The 22,080-nt window shown below is 37.9% G+C and overlaps 1 protein-coding gene across 3 annotated transcripts in view; it reads right to left on the reverse strand.

Moving 5' to 3' along the window:
- Positions 1–17,211, reverse strand: part of mpp3a (MAGUK p55 scaffold protein 3a) — a 31,222-nt gene extending 14,011 nt beyond the window's left edge. For all 3 annotated transcript variants that reach the window (XM_060892001.1, XM_060892000.1, XM_060891999.1), the window contains exons 1-11: positions 17,089–17,211; positions 7,347–7,405; positions 7,099–7,217; positions 6,882–6,959; positions 5,786–5,866; positions 4,519–4,656; positions 4,017–4,098; positions 1,884–1,969; positions 990–1,064; positions 716–912; positions 546–610 (exon numbers count right to left, since the gene is read on the reverse strand). In XM_060892001.1, the coding sequence (XP_060747984.1) occupies positions 546–610; positions 716–912; positions 990–1,064; positions 1,884–1,969; positions 4,017–4,098; positions 4,519–4,656; positions 5,786–5,866; positions 6,882–6,959; positions 7,099–7,217; positions 7,347–7,383 (958 nt within the window). In that variant the 5' untranslated portion in view covers positions 7,384–7,405; positions 17,089–17,211. The remainder of the gene's footprint in view (positions 1–545; positions 611–715; positions 913–989; positions 1,065–1,883; positions 1,970–4,016; positions 4,099–4,518; positions 4,657–5,785; positions 5,867–6,881; positions 6,960–7,098; positions 7,218–7,346; positions 7,406–17,088) is intronic.
- Between the last annotated feature and the right edge of the window lie 4,869 nt (positions 17,212–22,080).

A 22,080-nucleotide genomic window follows, 5' to 3' on the forward strand; every position in this document is an offset into this window, starting at 1 on the left:
GAAATGTGTGTATTTACTGTGTACAAGACTCATACACACATTCATTCATATTCATATTAAAGGCAGTCCACATTCTCTGTCTGCTCCATATCATGTCTTTACTATCTGTTGAAACTCGGCTGCTGTACTGTACAATATACTGCTTTCTTTAAATCAGGTCTGGGACTGGTGAGTCAATTCAAACACCGATTTTTAGTATTTTGGATTGTATTTTCATTTTTTTTGCAGGATACACAAACGTTACCAGATTACATCTGTAACATCCTGTTTTTGAAGATCAATGGTAATCCTATGGGGTGCACAAACTTTTGCAAGACAATCCCTAAGACCATACATAGGGATTTAACAGCTGAATCACTGAAGTAAAGTAAAACTTTGTTTTATTGATTTTTATGTAACAATTCTTTTGCATTTTTTTATATAAATTGGATATAAATAATTAATATTAGTTAATTACAAGAAGAAAGACTGCAGTTTGTCCTGCATATAAATTAGTGACGTATTAATTAATGAAGGATTAATGAAGAATTAAGAGAAATACTCACATGCAGTCTGTTTGGTGGATTTGGAATTGGGTAAACTGCCCATTTTGTGTCTGTAGGTCAAGCGTCTGATAGAGAAAAGGGAAGTAACGTGATAGTGACACAGATTTCATTTAATAACATTAGAGTTAGAGTTTATTTCTTGACAAATAAACTCTAATCTCTCTCCTCACCTCTCCTGGAACTGTTTGGATGGGATGAGTCCAGCACGCAGGTTGCTGTCCCCGACTCTCTTGGCCTGCCACCAAGTGGCATCATCCTGACTCACGACTTGCAGGATGTCCCCACGCTTAAACGGTAGCCCCGCCTCCTGACAGGGCGTGGCCTTGTCCTCTAAAGGGACGTAATCGAACAGCGCCCGCATGAAGACCTGGAGGAAAGAGAAGTTGAGCTGAATTTCTGTTACATCTTTAATGATTGAGGATAATAAGATTCTGTGTTAGTTACTTTGCTCTCTTTCAGACGGTCCTCTTCTTTAATAGCAGGGATGATTTTTAACGTGATGGAGCCTTGAGATTGAGACTGAGAGAAAAACCCAGACAGGAAAATTCAGTTACTACTATAGAATGAATGTGTTTTATGACACTGATGATGATGATGATGATGATGATGATGATGATGATGATGATGATGATGATGATGGTGGTGATTGTCATGATGATGGTGGTGGTTATGATGATGGTGGTGATGATGGTGATGATGACAAAGATAATGGTGGTGGTGGTGATGATGGTGGTGGTGCTGATGATAATGATGATGATGGTGGTGATGGTGGTGGTGATGATAAAGATAATGTGGTAGTGGTGATAGTGGTGGTGATGGTGATGATAAAGATAATGGTGTTGATGGTGGTAGTGGTGATGGTGGTGATGGTGATGATGATAAAGATTATGGTGGTGATGGTGATGGTGGGTGATAATGATGGTGGCCATGATAGTGATGATGACAAAGATAATGGTGGTGATGGTGATGATGATGAAGATAATGGTGGTGGTGATGGTGGGTGATGATGATGATGTTGATGATAAAAATGTGATGATTTAGTGGTGGTTATGATTATGATGGTAATGGTGGTGGTGAAGATAATGATGATGGTGGTAGTAGTGGTGGTGGTGGTGAAGATAATGATGATGGTGGTAGTGGTGGTGGTGGTGAGGATAATGATGATGGTGGTTGTAATCACAACAATGATGAAGATGTGATAATGGTGGTGGTGGTGGTGATGACTATAATGAAGAAGTGATGGTGATGACGATCATAATGGTGATGATGATGTGATAATAATGATGATAATCATGATGATGATGATGATGATGATGAAGATGATAATCATGGTCATACTAATAGTTGGCTGATCTCGTCTGGTCTCTTGTGCATTACTGAGATACCGTTCACTTCTCTAAGTTCATCACCTACATGAACCAGACCTGCAAACAGGCGAAAGAAATAAGATCCTCTGTTATTATTATTAAATCACATTCATTATTAAATCATTTAATAATAATAATAATAATAATAATAATAATAATAATAATAATAATAATACAATCCTTTAAGCTTTTTCAGATTTTACAGTTAGACTACAAACATTGTCCATGTTCCTCAAATGTAGCCTTTTGTTCACATTTTTGTCCAATTCTGTCAAATCAACAACATTCCTTTCATTAAAGGAGGGTATTAGAGTGACACACACACACACACACACACACACACACACACACACTTTTATTATTCAGTAAGTGTTTAGTACTATTCAGTCCCTCTCTTATTTGCTTGATTTGCTGCAGATTTTTCAAAATTTGTGACACTAAAGTTATTGCAGTTCTTTTTATTAACAAATTGTTGAAATTGCAAGCGTCAGATTTATCTTTAGCAAAGACACATATAATTAATAATCATGTTCAGCTCATGAGTTTGCGTAAATTTCTGTATCTACTGACTAGTGTGAATGTTTAGTAAGACAGATAAAGCTGCATCACCGGTATAATCTATCTGCACACACAAAGCCTAACAGTGGTGATATTTTTGGAGCAGCCGTGTGCTTACTGAGTCTCTTTGATTCTTTTGATAGAATCTCATGGGACTCCTGAGAGTCAGAAGAAACCACATGCATAATTCAGCTACTATGTAAAGCTTAAATAATATATAATGAATGTGTGTGTGTGTGTGTGTGTGTGTGTGTGTGTGTGTGCACGTGCACTCATTTATGCCATATAGCACATCTCCGGGGTAAAATGTTCAGTCTGGCAATTATTTCTGAAGTCTAATTTAATTGGAAAATGTTTGTTACTACTACAACTACTACTACTAATAATAGTAATCTAAACATAATACACAATATATAATGTATATATAATATGCATATATACTGTACATATATATATAGTATATAAATACATATGTGTGTGTGTGTGTTTAAACCATAGGAAACGTTATGTTGAATGGACCAGAATAAAATAAATCCAAGTTCGATGAATATTTATGAGTATGCAAATAGGAAACAAACCATCCCAGCAAGTCTTCTAGCTTTTATGTGTGTTTTATGTAACGCAGTAACGTGTCTAAATCCAAGGATGCATTCTTTAATTTCTATATTTTTTCTGAACATCTGTGAACTGAGCTGATTTGGACTTTATCTCTGACTTTAAATGTGTAGCCGGTTGGGAAATGTGACTTAAAAAAAAAGTTCAATTTGTAATAAATAATTTTGGATTAACTTCATTTAACATCAAAACTTGTTAAATGTCATTTATGTCACAACTTATGTTTATATTCTCTGCTTAATAATGATTCGTGTTAGAAGTTTCTACTAATTGTTGAATGTGGGGCCTTAAGTAGTGGTGTACCGTGGGAGTTTATATTGCTTCTTGCATGTACTGTTTAAGAAAATTCGAAGCTTTAAGATTGTTGCGATGTACGGCAACATGTTTAGCATTTTTTTAAATAGAAATGGCGCTTTTAGCGGTGTTTTCTTATTTAGCGCCTCAAATCGCACGTGTTCTTTTTCCTACGCAAGGGTGACAGAGTAGGACTTCCAACGTGTACATGCTAACTTTGCTTTACGCTGCTTATGTTAAAGGAATAAATCCAGATATTGATCATCCATTATGTGGTCGTGTTTTTTTGATGTCGGGTGGTAACGAATCGAGATCTGCTACACATGCTGAAGATTGAAGCACAGCTCTAACCAGCTAGTTAACTGGTGTATAACTAGTATATTAGCATACATTGTATTCTAGCTAACAACAGGGATTTTAGTATTAGTGTCTCAGCTAGTACCGTGTTTAAATGTAAGAATGAGAATTTAATACAGTGTTAACACAAAGAGAGCAGAACCATTAAAAAAAGCCTCATGTACCATCACAACACAAGGCGCTACAAACACCAGAAAGCCTGAAGCTTTGATATCAGTCAGAAGAACCAGAAACTGCTGCAAGATGAATTAGCATTGATTTTGATTGAAGTGTCACTCACCACTTCTGTCAGCAGCGCCACCTTTCATAATGCGTGCTACGATGACGGCTCCTGTAGACTCGTCACGCCGAATGGTGGCCCCCTGAGAGATACGACACAACACGCACACACACATCCACGCAAAGAAATGAGGAAAATAGATTAAAAATACTATCATTGATTCCAAGGATTCAGTCTTTTGAAATATTCTGTAATTCCCTCTGACATCAGTTACAGGCAACATGTTTTTGACTTGATAAGAACGAAGTGTTATATAGAGTTTTAGTAAGGTTGGGTTGGAATTTCCTCCACTGACAAGACAAAATAATTTAAAATGTTATAAACATTTGTGAAATATCTGCCATTTGTGAAACCCCAATATCGTATATACCAATTTTTAATTGGTAAAACAAATTTATATATATTACAGAAGAACCTTTAAGATGCTGACACACATGAAATAAATTAATAATCTCAGGATCCTTGTTCCCTCTTTTTCATCCCTCCTCTTTCGTCTCCTCACCAGTGGCTCTTTGTTTTTGACCAGACGTACAATCTTGACCGACTCTTCCTCCAGCTCCTCGTCGAAGTCATCAGGAAGTGGAGGCAGCACGGGGTCAAAGTTCTTCTGCGCCACTATGTCATGAACGGACAACAGGGCCTTCAAATACATTAGACATGATTATTGTGTTACTTTTTCACAGAGCTGCTTCCTGACACTGTGATTATGTTAAAAAATTACGCTCAATGAAAACCTTATCTCTTACACTGAAATACATTTATTTCACTTGACCCTGACTACTGTAGCTACACATTACTGCAGCTACACACTACTGCAGCTACACATTACTGCAGCTAAACCTTACTGCAACTACAAACTACTGCAACTACACATTACTGCAACTACACATTACTGCAGCTACACATTACTGCAACTACACATTACTGCAGTGACATATTAATGCAACTACACATTACTGCAACTACACATTACTGCAGTGACATATTAATGCAACTACACATTACTGCAACTACACATTACTGCAACGACACATTACTGCAACTACAAACTACTGCAACTACAAACTACTGCAACTAAACATTACTGCAACTACACACTACTGCAACTACACATTACTGCAACTAAACATTACTGCAACTACACACTACTGCAACTACACATTACTGCAACTACACATTACTGCAACTACACACTACTGCAACTACACATTACTGCAACTACACATTACTGCAGTGACATATTAATGCAACTACACATTACTGCAACTACAAACTACTGCAACCACACATTACTACAACGACACATTACTGCAACTACAAACTACTGCAGCTACACACTACTGCAACAGGGCTTTCAAGTTTTGAAGACAGGTGAGCGTGACATCTCCAATATTCCACCCACCCCCCCACCCCCGACCACGCACGAGAAATACGATGTGTGGCGGGAGAGCGTGACAAAAGACCCAAATGCGTGACTGTCACTCTCAATGCGTGATACTTGACACCCCTGTTGCAGCTACACACTACTGCAACTACACACTACTGCAACTACACATTACTGCAGCTACACTCTACTGCAACTACACACTACTGCAACTACACTCTACTGCAACTACACACTACTGCAACTACACTCTACTGCAACTACACACTACTGCAACTACACACTACTGCAACTACACACTATTGCAACTACACACTACCACAACTACATACAGTGCCTGAGCTTAAGATGTGATGAATTTGATGACTAGAATTTGAGCATATACCCGTAAGTGAGGTGATGTCAGCAAGTGAAGCAGCTCTTTCTCCTCAACACTCATGGGGCCGCTCTGCAGCTCCTCAGCAACCTGTCAAGCATTAAAGGAAGACATTACATTCATCTTTTTTAACAGAATCTATTTTAACTAAATCTCTTCAAATACAAAATCAACTCTCATGAAATGAAATCTGACAAGAAATGCTGTCATGTTTTCTCCTGTAAGGCAGACATAAAGTCATATCAACATGAGCTGCTACTTTGGGTGAGCTAATGCTAGTTACTTAGATAGCAGTAAAGCTTATTAACTTTCATAACAATAGCCAAATAGCAGTGAAAGAGAAAATGAGGAGAATACTGATGCTAACTATGTGAAAATCCTGTCAAATCCTAGTTCGCTTGCCACTGTTACCGGTGACCCCTCAGAAATCCAGTCAAGTAAGCTTTCCTTAATTAGCTAGTTTTGATATAGTTATCTCGTTAGCGTTAACAGTGTAGTCAACTTGATGAATTTTAGCAACCATTCGTGAATATGAATATGATTCGTAAGTTCTCTCAGAAATAGAAACTAGGCTAGCTTTCCTTATTTAGCTAGATCAGTTTAGCAGTAATATATATAGTTAGCAAGCAAAAACAGGGACATTTCTGGATAATCATGAATTTTCTTGAATATGAATTAAAAATCCTGTCAGGTTTTCTCTTGTGAGTTAGCTACTGTAGCAAAGAACAATGAACTTTATAAACATTGATTTAAACCATGAAGACCATGATTTAAAAAAAAAAATCTTTCTGAGAAATTCTCTTATGTTAGCTAGCTGGCTAACACAAGATGTGAAATATGATGTGCTTAAATGAAATCCAATGACTTCCTTCTACTTGAAGACTTCCTTATAGATGGACTGAAAAAACATCTTGTCTGCAGACAGATTCTGTTACATCCTGTTAAATCCATTACAGATGAGTGACTGATCTCAGACTAAATTACAGTGAAAAGTTTTCACATCTAAAGTGCTGTAAATCTAATTCACGCACTCAGCTCTGCTGGGGAGGAACTGTGTGTGTGTGTGTGTGTGTGTGTGTGTGTGTGTGTGTATATGTATGTTTACATCTTCTGCAAGAGAGGAGGCGCTGTGGAGCACTGGTGTGGGGCTCTGCCTTTCATATTGACGCAGCTTCTCATGGATCTATAGACACACACACACACAACACACATACACAGCTTGTTACACTCCACTCCATTACAGTTTATTACAGTTTAACAACATTAATTATATCATAGCACCAGGAGCTCATGTACTTCACTTAAGTACCACACACACACACCTTCATTAAGTAAGTCAGGCTCCGCTCACTGAAAACGTCTCTGAGGAAGACCATGTCCTCTTTGTGATTAGCATCAGGACGCAGCTGAGAGGTGAGCAGGGCCAGTGTCTCGTGCAGCCCTAAACATAAGACATTAGGAAATAAGAACAAATTCTACTTTGTGTGTGTGTGTGTGTGTGTGTGTGTGTGTGTGTGTGTGTGTGTGTGTGTGTGTGTGTGTGTGTGTGCGTGTGTGTGTGTGTCTTTACCTGCACCTGCTGAGAGGACCGGCATGGCTTCTATCATGGATCAGCTCTCAGAATGTAACCTGAAGTTGTAAGAGTAAAAATATTATAATGACATGACAGTATTCTACAGAGTTCTTTTCCTCACAGAATATCACATGGTTTCTTGTCAAACAGGGAAATTGCCTCATCTAATCTGGCCTGAGAGAGCGAGAGAGAGAGAGAGAGAGAGAGAGAGAGAGAGAGCAAGTGTATTCTCTTTCCTTCCATCATATAACCACAAACATCTGTCTCTGAGTGTAACTGTAGTAAGCACACCAGCACACACAGATCAATACTGTCATTTAGACTTATCTTCATTGACTTGTGTGTGTGTGTGTGGTCTGCATGTGAATCATTGGATGCTCCTGCTTAATTTCTATGTTCATAATGAGTAACAGTACCGATAACTAATGAGCTGTACATTTTTAAGGGAATACATGTTCGGGATATTAAACAATGCATCAGTGCATTATGTTTAGCTTCAGTTCAACACTGAGTTGTGTGAAGAGTGATGGATTTTTATTAGAAGAAAAAGAAGAAGGTTTAATTTGTCACATTTTCATCACAGCACTAAAAATATCCCAGCTTGTTAGGAAGTTGGGGTCACGATCAGCCACGATACAGAACCCAAGCGGCAGCTAGTTTAGGCTAGTTTAGTTAAAATACACTTTGGCATCCAAGTTTTATATGAAATAATCAGGAAACCTATTCATTTCTACAAACAAAGGCAAAGTGTAAGAGCAGATGTTGTATATATGGTGTACAGAAATATTTCTTTTCTAAAACATATTAGAGGCAGTTATAGCTCAAGTGTTTAAGGCTCTAGGTTGTTGATTGGAAAATAAGCATTCAAGCCCCAGCACTGCCAAGCTACCACTGCTGGGCCCTTGAACAAGGCCCTTAACCCTCATTGCTTTATGTGTGCTGTATCATGGTTGACCAAGTGCTCTGACCCCAACCTCCGAAGAAGGGATACAGTATGTGAAGAAAGAATTTGGCCCTGCTGTAACGTATAGTATATGTGACAAAATTAATGTTTCTATTCTATATTGCAAATATTTGATAGGGAAAGCGGGATTATGGAAGAGAAATGGTCCATGTGCATGACAATACTGGGTGACTGTATATATTAATCTATTACTATATACTCTACAATTATTATAACTATATAATTATATTACTTATGGAAGCATGAGGACCCTCTCTCAGGGTAAGAGGAAGGTATACTGTACATAGAGACTCTTTTCTGTACTGGCACCGAGGTGGTGGAATGAACTGAATGAGTCACTGACTATCTTCAAATGAGGGGTGAAGACCTAACTTTTCCTGAAACACTCAAACTAGCACTTTTCCCAGTTTGTGTATATTAAAAAAAAAAAACACAAGTGAATTTTAGGTTGGTGGAATCCTAAGTCTGTGACATAGTGAACCTGTATTAATATATTCAGCGGTAGAAATTTAAAAGCACGTTTGTACGTCACTCTGGATAAGGGTGTCTGCCAACTGCTGTAAATGTAAACGTAAATGTAAATGTAATCCACAATACCCACGTCATCTTCTGCATTTTTTTGTTGTTGACCGATTGGTGGCGTTGATGAAGTTTAGTGTTTGTGCAGTTTTTTTTTTTTTTGTATTTTTTTGCAATTTGTGCAAGATTTATTGAACACCTAACACCATGGGTCCCAAAAAAATTAGAAAGGACAATAGGAAGAAAAGGGTGCCACTTTAATAAAGAAATCATCATGCTAGAGAATTATGGCCAGGCAGCATCCACCATAAGAACAATTCTTCAAGATTTTCAGTGCCAACGTAGCGAAAAATGTAACAGTGCTTCAGAAAAAAAAAGATCAGAAATTAGAGGACATTATTAGAGGACATTAAGAAATTATTGTTCCTGTGGATAAACAAGAGAATAAATGCCAGTGACATCATCTCTGAGGCAATGATCTGTGAGAAGGCAAGACTGTTGCATGCAGGCTTGTTGAAGAAAAACCCTGGAACTAGTCAAAAAGACTAATAAACTTAAGTAATTAAGGTAATTAAAAATCATAAATTAAGGTTAAGAGAAGTGTAATGCCTGTTAATTTCATATATTTTCTACATCTACATCTCATTTCCAAATGCTGATTGTTTTTAGATGCAAAAATAGGATTACAGGGTTGGAGATTGGTAGCACTGGTAATATTTGTGGGTGGCTGGAACGTATAATCTTAATAAAGCATTTACATTATTTCCTGTGGAAAAATACAAATTTTCACCTCCGGAACGAATTAAATTTGTATGTCGAGGTTCTACTGTGGGGGGGCACGGTGGCTTAGTGGTTAGCACGTTCGCCTCACACCTCCAGGGTTGGGGGTTCGATTCCCGCCTCCCCCGATTCCCGTGTGTGGAGTTTGCATGTTCTCCCCGTGAATCTGGGGTTTCCTCCGGGTACTCCGGTTTCCTCCCCTGGTCCAAAGACATGCATGGTAGGTTGATTGGCATCTCTGGAAAATTGTCCGTAGTGTGTGATTGCGTGGCGATGGGTTGGCACTCCGTCCAGGGTGTATCCTGCCTTGATGCCCGATGACCCCTGAGTCCCCGTGACCCGAGGTAGTTCGGATAATGGTAGAAAATGAGTGAGTGAGTGAGTGAGTGAGGTTCTACTGTATTGAATTAATTAATTAATTAATTATGATGAATATATTATGAAATATTATTTTCTTTTTATAGTTTCACACACAATACTGTCCAAATCCCTAACACACACCCAGACACACACATATGCAGTTCCACACCTTTGACACCGCACTTGCATTTTTGCAAATGTTCCCAGCAGAGTATTACATAATAAAACCTGTTATAAGGAAGTGTCTGTTATTACAGAAATGCCTGCTTATTATCTCCAGCGGCTTGTCCAAACAGACGGGATAAATATTAATCCTCGTATGGAGAACGATGCGTGAATAGAGGAAAAGATGGTAGCTTTCTATCTTATAGGTGAACATACGTATCTTTTGCTGTGTGTAAAGAAAGAGAAGCTGAACATACACACACACACAGATACACACACATTTGCTGCACAGTGCTTACAATTTAATAAACCTGGATATATTAGCTCTACATTACTCCTTTATTCAGGCCAGCTCCATTTTCTCCTGCTGACAATCTAATAACTATTAGCTGTAGTTGCTAACTCACTGTGTCAAACTCACGCTCAGTGATGTCAATGACAGGGGCTTTAGGCACTAAAGGGCTCTTTCTTCTCTCAGTGGGTGAAAACATCATTCCCAGTCCCAGAGTCCTAACAGTGATATCATCACCTCCACCTCGTGGGATCAGTTATACCAAGTATTCAGAAGACAAGGGATATACATAGCTTGTTTATGCCGTGTGTGTGTGTGTGTGTGTGTGTGTGTGTGTGTGTGTGTGTGTGTGTGTGTGTGTGTGTGTGTGTGTAAAATAAGGTGGCCAAGAAGTGCGAAATGTTGACTGTTCTCCTTCAAAGTAGCGTTGAATGAATTTTCTTGCTTGACAAAGGAAATGTTATTTTTAGATTTAAAGTGAACTCAGAACTCCACACATACACAAGAAATAAAGTTTGATACATAATTTCCTACTACCTGTATGTTTTGAGTGACAGATGTATCGTCCAATCAGCATTAAGACTTACATTTGCAAACTATACTTACCTTTTCCGGTTTGTGTGCCTTGTCATTGTAAATTTCAATGTCATTTGTAAAATGTCATTCATTATTTTGCTCTCTGAATTTTTATTTTGTATTGCACTTCCTGACCATCGTATGAAACAGGAGTGAAGATAATTAGCCATCTTACCCACTCACTCACTCATTTTCTACCGCTTACCGAACTACCTCGGGTCACGGGGAGCCTGTGCCTATCTCAGGCGTCATCGGGCATCAAGGCAGGATACACCCTGGACGGAGTGCCAACCCATCGCAGGGCACACACACACTCTCATTCACTCACGCAATCACACACTACGGACAATTTTCCAGAGATGCCAATCAACCTACCATGCATGTCTTTGGACCGGGGGAGGAAACCGGAGTACCCGGAGGAAACCCCCGAGGCACGGCGAGAACATGCAAACTCCACACACACAAGGTGGAGGTGGGAATCGAACCCCCAACCCTGGAGGTGTGAGGCAAACGTGCTAACCACTAAGCCACCGTGCCCCCCTAGCCGTCGTACGAATTTTCTTTTTTTTAGTTTGCTTTCCAGTTTGATTTTTATTTTTAAAGCATCATATTATAATCCTTATTTATTATGAAGTATGCAAAAAAAAAATCATGTATTTTGATTTTCCTTAAAAGCAGCATCACCGTAATGATTAATTTACTTAATTTAATAAATTCATTTTCTTGTGTGTATATGAAAGTACATTATTCACTATAAGAAATAATTCATAGATCATTGTATTAAATTTAAGGTCAGAATTTCCATTCATATAAAATATCTATCATTTCAGCATAAATTAAGTTTGTAAATATACATATTTCTATTTAATGAGTTCACTAAAATATTTTACTTAAGTGTAGATTTTGCCCTTCATTTAAAAATGTTGATCCATTCATTTTTCTAAATTTATAAAGCAGATTTTTAAATATTTTCTTACACAATAAGCTTTAGATAACTTTGTTTGTTCTTCGTATACAGCAGAAATTTCCATCGAATCAATTTATTAAAGACAATTTATAATTCTTTTTAATATAGCGGAATGTCAAGTTCTTTCCTGATAAACACATAACATTTAACATGTTACATGATTTAAACATTTAAATATCAGCTTCCCACATTTAGTTTGTCCTCACTTGAAAAAAAACAAATCAAAATTTTTACCAAGAATCAATAAACACAGAGTCATCTGTCCTGAAGTCTTTCACATATTGTATTGATCTTACTAACTGTTACTCACTCGAGACTCCTTCTATAAATGTTTATATAATGTCTATATAATGTCTATAAAATCTACTTACTGTTTTGCATCCGTCAGATCATCTGATTGGTCAGAATGTGTTGATGATTTTTTATAACAGCAGCTTTCACATGTTAATGCGTTTGTTCTAAAACGGTATCATTAACACTTGTATGTTAGATCATTTAACTATACTTCAATTATACTGGAATTATATTTTTTAAGTATCAATACCGAAAGTTCTATTTGCCTGAACGGACAAACAGCTAAAACAATTTTGCACTAAATCCCACAGATGGAAACCTGCTTATTGTGAACTTAGTCTCTCATAGCATTATGTATACGATAGAAAAGAGGCCTTTATTTTTGTCACATCTACATTATAGCACAGTGAAATTATTTTCTCACATATCCCAACTTTATAGTTTAGGGTCAGAACAGCGATGATATAGCACCCTGGAACAGAGAGGGTTAAGGGCCTTGCTCTAGGTCCCAACAGTGGCAGCTTGGCAGTGCTGGGGCTTGAACCATGATCTTCCAATCATCAACCCAGAACCTTAACTGCTTGAGCACAGACTCTGCTTTTTATATCACTTTCTATTCTTCTCCATTTGTAGACTTACACTTAGACTTTCTTGACAGTAAATTCAGCTCCTTCACATTCATTGTGTTTAAGATCTAGGTTAGGCTAAGATGCAGGATAACATTATTCTAATGCAGAATAATATGTTTGTTGCTGTGAAAATGCCAGTCATTTTGCCCAAATAACACGCTGTATGACTTGAATGTTAACGTTATATTGATTTATTTTTGAATGTTGCTCGTCACGCCATTGGGATTTAGGCCTTACTTCAACTGTAGCTAAAGACAGTGATGCAACGGTGTTTTAATCTTTTATTCTTTCCAGATCTCTCTCTTCTACATATGTGCCATCAACAGCATATCACTCGTCATCTCAGAGATCACGGAATAGCCGAGTCAACTCAGAGTAATGTGTTGTTGCATTGCATCCTGGATATTTAAGCCTGCACCAATGTCGCTGATATTTCTGTTTCAGAATTCAGATTTCTCCTGAACAGTGATGGAAACTGGTGAGTGAAAAAGGTGAAAAATGTACTAGCAGAATCCACTGTGATGTATGAGAGACACTTTTTACCATAAAAAAATTTAAATATAGCAACAAAACCAACAAAACATTTTAGTTTTTTGTTGGTTTTAAGGTGAATTCTTTCTACAATCATAATCCATTGTTGTTATGATGCTCAACCACTAGTCAGAATCATTGTTCTCAACAACCAATCACTGATCTTCATTGTTCTCAACAACCAATCACTGATCTTCATTGTTCTCAACAACCAATCACTGATCTTCATTGTTCTCAACAACCAATCACTGATCTTCATTGTTCTCAACAACCAATCACTGATCTTCATTGTTCTCAACAACCAATCACTGATCCCCATTGTTCTCAACAACCAATCACTGATCCCCATTGTTCTCAACAACCAATCACTGATCTTCACTGTTCTCAACAACCAATCACTGATCTTCACTGTTCTCAACAACCAATCACTGATCTTCACTGTTCTCAACAACCAATCACTGATCTTCATTGTTCTCAACAACCAATCACTGATCTTCATTGTTCTCAACAACCAATCACTGATCTTCATTGTTCTCAACAACCAATCACTGATCCCCATTGTTCTCAACAACCAATCACTGATCTTCACTGTTCTCAACAACCAATCACTGATCTTCACTGTTCTCAACAACCAATCACTGATCTCCATTGTTCTCAACAACCAATCACTGATCTCCATTGTTCTCAACAACCAATCACTGATCTTCACTGTTCTCAACAACCAATCACTGATCCCCATTGTTCTCAACAACCAATCACTGATCCCCATTGTTCTCAACAACCAATCACTGATCCCCATTGTTCTCAACAACCAATCACTGATCTTCACTGTTCTCAACAACCAATCACTGATCTCCATTCTTCTCAACAACTAATTACCTCATTAATTTTTCCTGTAAAATCTCTCTATATATCTCTTCACTTCCACTGCTCATGGTCTGCTTTCTTGATTTAACAAACTACTCACAATTTATAGCATTCCCTAAAGACATAAACAGTTTGTTTGTGGTACAATCTTTTTTTTAGTATTATTATTATTTTTATTTGTGTCCTTGTTACATTTATTTGTTTTGATTTGAAAATAAATGACATATTGATATATTTGGTGACGTCTAGCTATTTTTGAGCTTGCTTTACCTACATTTCCACCTGAAGGTCAATAACAACACTGCTTCCAAAGCCTTTTTTTTCTCATGCAGTACATCCTTTTAAGTTTTTACTGTTGTATGACCTGAATTAAATCCTACAGGGTAAAAGTGAACTTGGGCCAATCAGCTGCCCCACATTCGGCTCTTCTGGCTTTCCTTCAAAAAAAAATGCAAGTATAGAATAAAACTAAAAAAAGATGCATCTGTTCTGGAGCTAATGAGGTATGGAGTCGAATAAATCTCTACCCATCCTTTGTGAAGGTGGTTTCAAATGCAGACTCTAAAATGCAGACTCTAAAATGTAGACTAGAAATCTGAGCTGCATTGGGATTTCTGCTGTTACAAAAGATTTTTGACTAAACTTTATTTTAAATTAAAGCAAATTTAAGGCGGACCTGTCATGTGTCAGTCAAACCCTGGACTTCTCCCCTTTCTCAGTGTCAGTGTATGAGATTTTATTTATTTAAAAGCAACACAGCTTTTATTTTTTATTTTTTTTTTATTATTTTTTTTTTAGTTTGTTTCTTGTTTGCAACTGATGCATACTTAGTGTTAAAAGATAATCTGGGTGTGAGGCAAAATTAAACCTTATTGTTTGGTCAGTTTTTCACCTTTTTCAGATACAGCTTCATTTCCATATTCATATGAATTTAAGGGGAAAACAACAAACAAGCAAAATAATACTAAAGGGCAGACTGGTTAAAGCTCATACAGTATGTGTATTATGTGTATTATTTATTTATAATTAATAGATATAAATGTTGATACATAGGCATGATTTTTACCCATAGAGATTGTAGATCTTAGAAGGGGGTGGAGGTAAAGTCTAAGCATATAGAAGTATACTTTTGAGATATATTATTCATTCATTCATTCATTTTCTACCGCTTATCCGAACTACCTCGGGTCACGGGGAGCCTGTTCCTATCTCAGGTGTCATCGGGCATCAAGGCAGGATACACCCTGGACGGAGTGCCAACCCATCGCAGGGCACACACACACTCTCATTCACTCACGCAATCACACACTAGGGACAATTTTCCAGAGATGCCAATCAACCTACCATGCATGTCTTTGGACCGGGGGAGGAAACCGGAGTACCCGGAGGAAACCCCTGAGAATCGAACCCCGACCCTGGAGGTGTGAAGCGAACGTGCTAACCACTAAGCCACCGTGCCCCCTGAGATATATTAATCTTTTCTAAATATCTGGGATTTATGTTTGTCACTTAGGCACTGTAAAGTAAAAATAAGCACTTCGAGACATGTTTTTGGGGTGAATGAACAACAGTCACACCTCAGATGTAGGCTTAGACATCCGTATTTACCAACAGGAAGGCTACAGTGACTTAAATAAACACTCTTTACAAACATAGTGAACAGAAAAGCATCCACAATGCACAATCCATCGAACACCAACCAGGAACTTGAGGCTACTGCAGGCACCTAACCTGAATAGATGTACAGTGGAAATGATATAAGTTCATGATGTGTATCTGTACGATTTTGTTTCGCTTTGTGTGTTGTGTTTAATAGCATGAATGAGCATGTGTACAAACAGCGTTCCTGCTAAACGAAGTGAATAAATATTAAATCTTAATAAACCGCTGCTGCTCCTTAGCTGGCTGCGCTTCAGTGTCTTTCCGATAATTAAGCCATTAACATCAGTTATGTGCTTGATTATTAAATAAAAAAATACTGCAGAGTTTTAGCAAAAATTAGGGCAAAAACTGGGCAAATTAAATTTAACACACAATTAAAACCCAGCATAATAATACTGAATAATAACTATGTGAGTTGTTTTTTATATGAGTCCTGAGATCCAGCCTCAAGATCTGTTTGTTGTCTGAGTGCTTCGATGCTTTAGCTTGTCCATATTGGTTAGCATTATTTGCTAGACCAACACACACACACGCACACATACACACACACACACACACACACACACACACACACACACACAATAAATATATATAATATTCCATATGAACCGTAGAACACTTGCACACACACTCAGGACATTGTGTCCATAAAACCACTAAAGACCTAATCAGCCCATTACACTTCCTGACATGTGGTGCCTGTGTGTGCTTGTGTCTGTCTGTCTGTCTGTTGTCTCTCTCTCTCTCTCTCTCTCTCTCTCTAACACACACACTCCAAGATAAACACACACCCCTCAAAACATTGTCTCATGTCTGCCTCTCTGTAAAGGAGGATCCCTTTGTTTCTCTCTGTCTGTTTTTCTGCAGTCAGTCTGCAGTGCTGCTCTGCTCTGTTAGTAGAGGAAATAAAGGTCCCTGAGATCCACTGATAGCAGGCACGGGGATGAACACACACACACACACACACACACACACACACACACACAATAACACACACATACACACACAAATAAACTGTGTGTAATTATATATATCTTATATATAATTATAATACACACACGGTGTTTCCTTCTTTGTGTTGATATTTACAGCAAAGAAAAAGAGAGAGAGAGAGAGAGAGAGAGAGCTTCTACCTGTATCCCTCTCTTTATGTCTGTCTGCTTCTCGCTCAGGATCTGGATCTGTCGTTCCTCTCGGTTATCCTTTCACTCTCCGTCACTCTCTGGTGTCTGGTGCTGCCTCCTTGCCTCTTTTCCTCCTCCCTTCTCACCAACACACACACTCACACACACCCTCCCCTTTCTCTCCTCCCTCTCCCATTGATTCATAACACTTTCTCTCTCTCTCTCTCTCTCTCTCTCTCTCTCTCTCTCTCTCTCTCTCTCTCTCTCTCTCTCTCTCGTCTAAGCATTTGAGTAGCAGGTGGGTGTAGTAACAGATGGAGGGCTGGTGTGTCGTTAGTCAACACTGATACGTCCATTTGACTCCACCATCCCCTTCTTGCTCTCACCCACCCACACATGTACACATGCTCTCTCGCCATCCGTCACTATGGCGTTTTATTTCACACATAATTGCATACGCTTCATCAGAACTGAAAGCCTATGCATTCAGAGCAGAGGGAGGAAGTAGGAAGCCTCTCCTTTCATCTCCCATCCCCCGATCAACAAACCAGACTAGTGCTCACCTCACTTCCTGTGTGTGTGTGTGTGTGTAGGTGTGTGTGTGTTTTATATCTCTATATAAAGTTTTATACTAATGGGAATCTCAGGAGAATATTCACAATCCTCTGATAATTCGAACCTCTTGAGCAAGAATGTATTTTTTTTAATGTAATTAGCCACTTGAATGTATTAGCATAGCCTTTGTTATTCTAGATAGCTAGCTAGCTAGTTAGCCACATATTCAAATCCATCAACAAGCGGAAGCAAGAAAGACAAGACAAATTGACTAAATCGATGTATATGTTGTCCATAGGTGAAAAAAGAGATGGGATGTGTTAGCCTAGTGGTTATGGTGTTGGATTACTGATCAGTAGGTTGTAAGTTTGACTCCCAGGTTGCCACTACTGGGCCCCGGAACAAGGCTCTTATCCCTCAGATGTATAAGATAAAAATGTAAGTCGCTCTGGATAAGGGTGCCTGCCAAATGCTGTAAATGTCCAGGTTGCCATGGTAACCAAAGTGCTTATTTGAAGGTTTGGGTCGGATATATAGTGTCTATGACCTTGTAAAAGAAAACAACCTGATTTTTGTCTTTTGCGGAATGTACAAAATAACACTGAACATATTTAGACAGTTTTTCTGAAAATGCTACAAAAATGTTTTTGTGGGGGAAGTCGTGGCCTAATGGTTAGAGAGTTTGATTCCTAACCCTAAGGTTGTGGGTTCGAGTCTCGGGCCGGCAAACGACTGAGGTGCCCTTGAGCAAGGCACTGAACCCCCCCAACTCCTCCCCGGTGCCGCAGCATAAATGCCTGCCCACTGCTCCGGGTGTGTGTTCACGGTGTGTGTGTGTTCACTGCGGTGTGTGTGTGCACTTTGGATGGGTTAAATGCAGAGAACAAATTCTGAGTATGGGTCACCACTGTATGGGTTAGCAGTATGTCACGTCAATTTACTCTTCTACACCTGAATACTGTAAAGATTTATAATCCATCTATCTGTTATCAATCAAAAGAGGACAGGATCCCTTTAAAGGCTGGTTTCATCATGAAGGATTCTTCCTCATGACTCATGATGTTTCTTTCCTCACTACTGTCTCCTCTGACTTCTTATTAGGGATCTGGCTTTCTGTAAAGCTGCTTTGTGAAAACGTCTATTGTTAAAAGCATTAGACAAATCGAATTGAAGTGAATCGGGAAACAAAGTGACACATCCGGGTGTTAATAGGGTAGAATTAGAGTGGCAAATTGTGTGTCTGACAAAATGACTATAGACATTTCTATTCATAGACACAGAGAATACCTCACTTTGTTTTGTGTGTGTGTGTGTGTGTGTGTGTGTGTGTGTGTGTGTGTGTGTGTGTGTGTGTGTGTGTGTGTGTGTGTGTGAGAGTCATGATGAAGTGGCCGGGTGTGAGATTTATGGCATGTGTCCTTCATTAATTAGTGTAGAGTTCAGGGTCATGATGGTTATTATGGGCTTCTGTCTAATTGATCCACAGGTGCCATCTGTTAACCCCGATTCACCCCTCTGTCTCTGTGGGAAAGATTTACACGAGTCTTAACGCCTGTGAATACAAACACACGCATACTCACACACACACGCACACACAGGTTACAGAGAAACAGATATCTAGCAAGCATCCAGTATTGTTATACTTTTCAGCTTGAAAATACAGAAACACTGACAAAAGAACCCTTTGGAAAGATCAATATCTTTCTTCAATATCTACAAAAAAACAAAAACCTATTTTCATCTGAGTCATTAATAATATTAATAATAATAAACATTTACTTTGCACAGTATACGGTGTTGCTATTTTGCAGCATCCCCTCTTTAATCCTGAGCTCGGGGTAAGGTCAGAGCTTCACATGTTCACACCGTGTCTGTGTGGGTTTACTGAACATACTGCATAAATTAGTGATGTTGTATAAAACAGCTGTAATGGGGCAGTTTTTATAACAGGACTCTAGTGATCGCGTACACACCATTCTTACCGGTCAGGCTGAGTCATGAGGAGTACAGCTGCATACAGCTGTTATTGTGAGGAGAGAAGAACACTGAAGAACCCAGAAGAAGCCCACATGTATGAGACACAGGGATGAGAGCATGCACAGACTCTCTGTAACCTAATATCAGGATCGTAACCAAGAACCTGGAGCTGAGCAACATTACCCACTAAAAAGAACAGAGCTCAGAAGAGCTGACTCAGGCCGGCAATGTGAATTTTATATTCCTGTTTTGCAGCAAAAATTACATTGACAGTCACTTTAAAGGATCGCTTTGCATACTGTATATAAGTGCATTTATTCATTTATCACTGGGCTGCTCGCCCAGAGCAAGACTGAAATCACTTCTCTAAACCACCTGGATGATTTACTGCACTGAATGATGTACAGAATGATGGGGTGTATGTGCATGCATAAGTGTGTGTGGGTGTGTGTGTTTGTGTATGTGTGTGTGTGTGTGTGTGTGTGTGTGTGTGTGTGTGTGTGTGTGCAGGAGTTTCTGTTTTAATTCTATACATGGATTAGTAGAACTTAAGCATATGGGCCTAAACGCATCATTTGAAAACTGAACCTATTTATTTATTTATTTGTTTGTTTGTATGGTGCTTTTAACAATTGACTTTGTCTCAAAGCAGTTTACAGAATAAATTTAGTTATTTATTTATGTAACGTTTCTACAGAAACATTTGCTGTGCTGTTGTGTTACATGTAGTAACAGTAGAATATGATGTGCTGTTGTGTTACATGTAGTAACAGTAGAATATGATGTGCTGTTGTGTTACATGTAGTAACAGTAGAATATGATGTACTGTTGTGTTACATGTAGTAACAGTAGAATATGATGTTATGTTACATGTAGTAACAGTAGAATATGATGTGCTGTTGTGTTACATGTAGTAACAGTAGAATATGATGTTATGTTACATGTAGTAACAGTAGAATATGATGTACTGTTGTGTTACATGTAGTAACAGTAGAATATGATGTTATGTTACATGTAGTAACAGTAGAATATGATGTACTGTTGTGTTACATGTAGTAACAGTAGAATATGATGTACTGTTGTGTTACATGTAGTAACAGTAAAATATGATGTGCTGTTGTGTTACATGTAGTAACAGTAGAATATGATGTGTTGTTGCGTTACATGTAGTAACAGTAGAATATGATGTGCTGTTGTGTTACATGTAGTAACAGTAGAATATGATGTGTTGTTGCGTTACATGTAGTAACAGTAGAATATGATGTACTGTTATGTTACATGTAGTAACAGTAGAATATGATGTGTTGTTGCGTTACATGTAGTAACAGTAGAATATGATGTTCTGTTACATGTAATAACAGTAGAATATGATGTACTGTTATGTTACATGTAGTAACAGTAGAATATGATGTGCTGTTGTGTTACATGTAGTAACAGTAGAATATGATGTTATGTTACATGTAGTAACAGTAGAATATGATGTTGTGTTACATGTAGTAACAGTAGAATATGATGTTATGTTACATGTAGTAACAGTAGAATATGATGTACTGTTATGTTACATGTAGTAACAGTAGAATATGATGTGCTGTTGTGTTACATGTAGTAACAGTAGAATATGATGTTATGTTACATGTAGTAACAGTAGAATATGATGTTGTGTTACATGTAGTAACAGTAGAATATGATGTTATGTTACATGTAGTAACAGTAGAATATGATGTACTGTTATGTTACATGTAGTAACAGTAGAATGTGCTGTTGTGTTACATGTAGTAACAGTAGAATATGATGTGCTGTTATGTTACATGTAGTAACAGTAGAATATGATGTGCTGTTATGTTACATGTAGTAACAGTAGAATATGATGTACAGTTGTGTTACATGTAGTAACAGTAGAATATGATGTGTTATGTTACATGTAGTAACAGTAGAATATGATGTGTTATGTTACATGTAGTAACAGTAGAATATGATGTACTGTTGTGTTGCATGTAGTAACAGTAGAATATGATGTTATGTTCATGTAGTAACAGTAGAATATGATGTTCTGTTACATGTAATAACAGTAGAATATGATGTACTGTTATGTTACATGTAGTAACAGTAGAATATGATGTGCTGTTGTGTTACATGTAGTAACAGTAGAATATGATGTTATGTTACATGTAGTAACAGTAGAATATGTACTGTTATGTTACATGTAGTAACAGTAGAATATGATGTACTGTTATGTTACATGTAGTAACAGTAGAATGTGCTGTTGTGTTACATGTAGTAACAGTAGAATATGATGTGCTGTTATGTTACATGTAGTAACAGTAGAATATGATGTACAGTTGTGTTACATGTAGTAACAGTAGAATATGATGTGTTATGTTACATGTAGTAACAGTAGAATATGATGTGTTATGTTACATGTAGTAACAGTAGAATATGATGTACTGTTGTGTTGCATGTAGTAACAGT

This window comes from Tachysurus vachellii, chromosome 18 (assembly GCF_030014155.1).
Source record: "Tachysurus vachellii isolate PV-2020 chromosome 18, HZAU_Pvac_v1, whole genome shotgun sequence".
Lineage (NCBI taxonomy): Eukaryota > Metazoa > Chordata > Actinopteri > Siluriformes > Bagridae > Tachysurus > Tachysurus vachellii.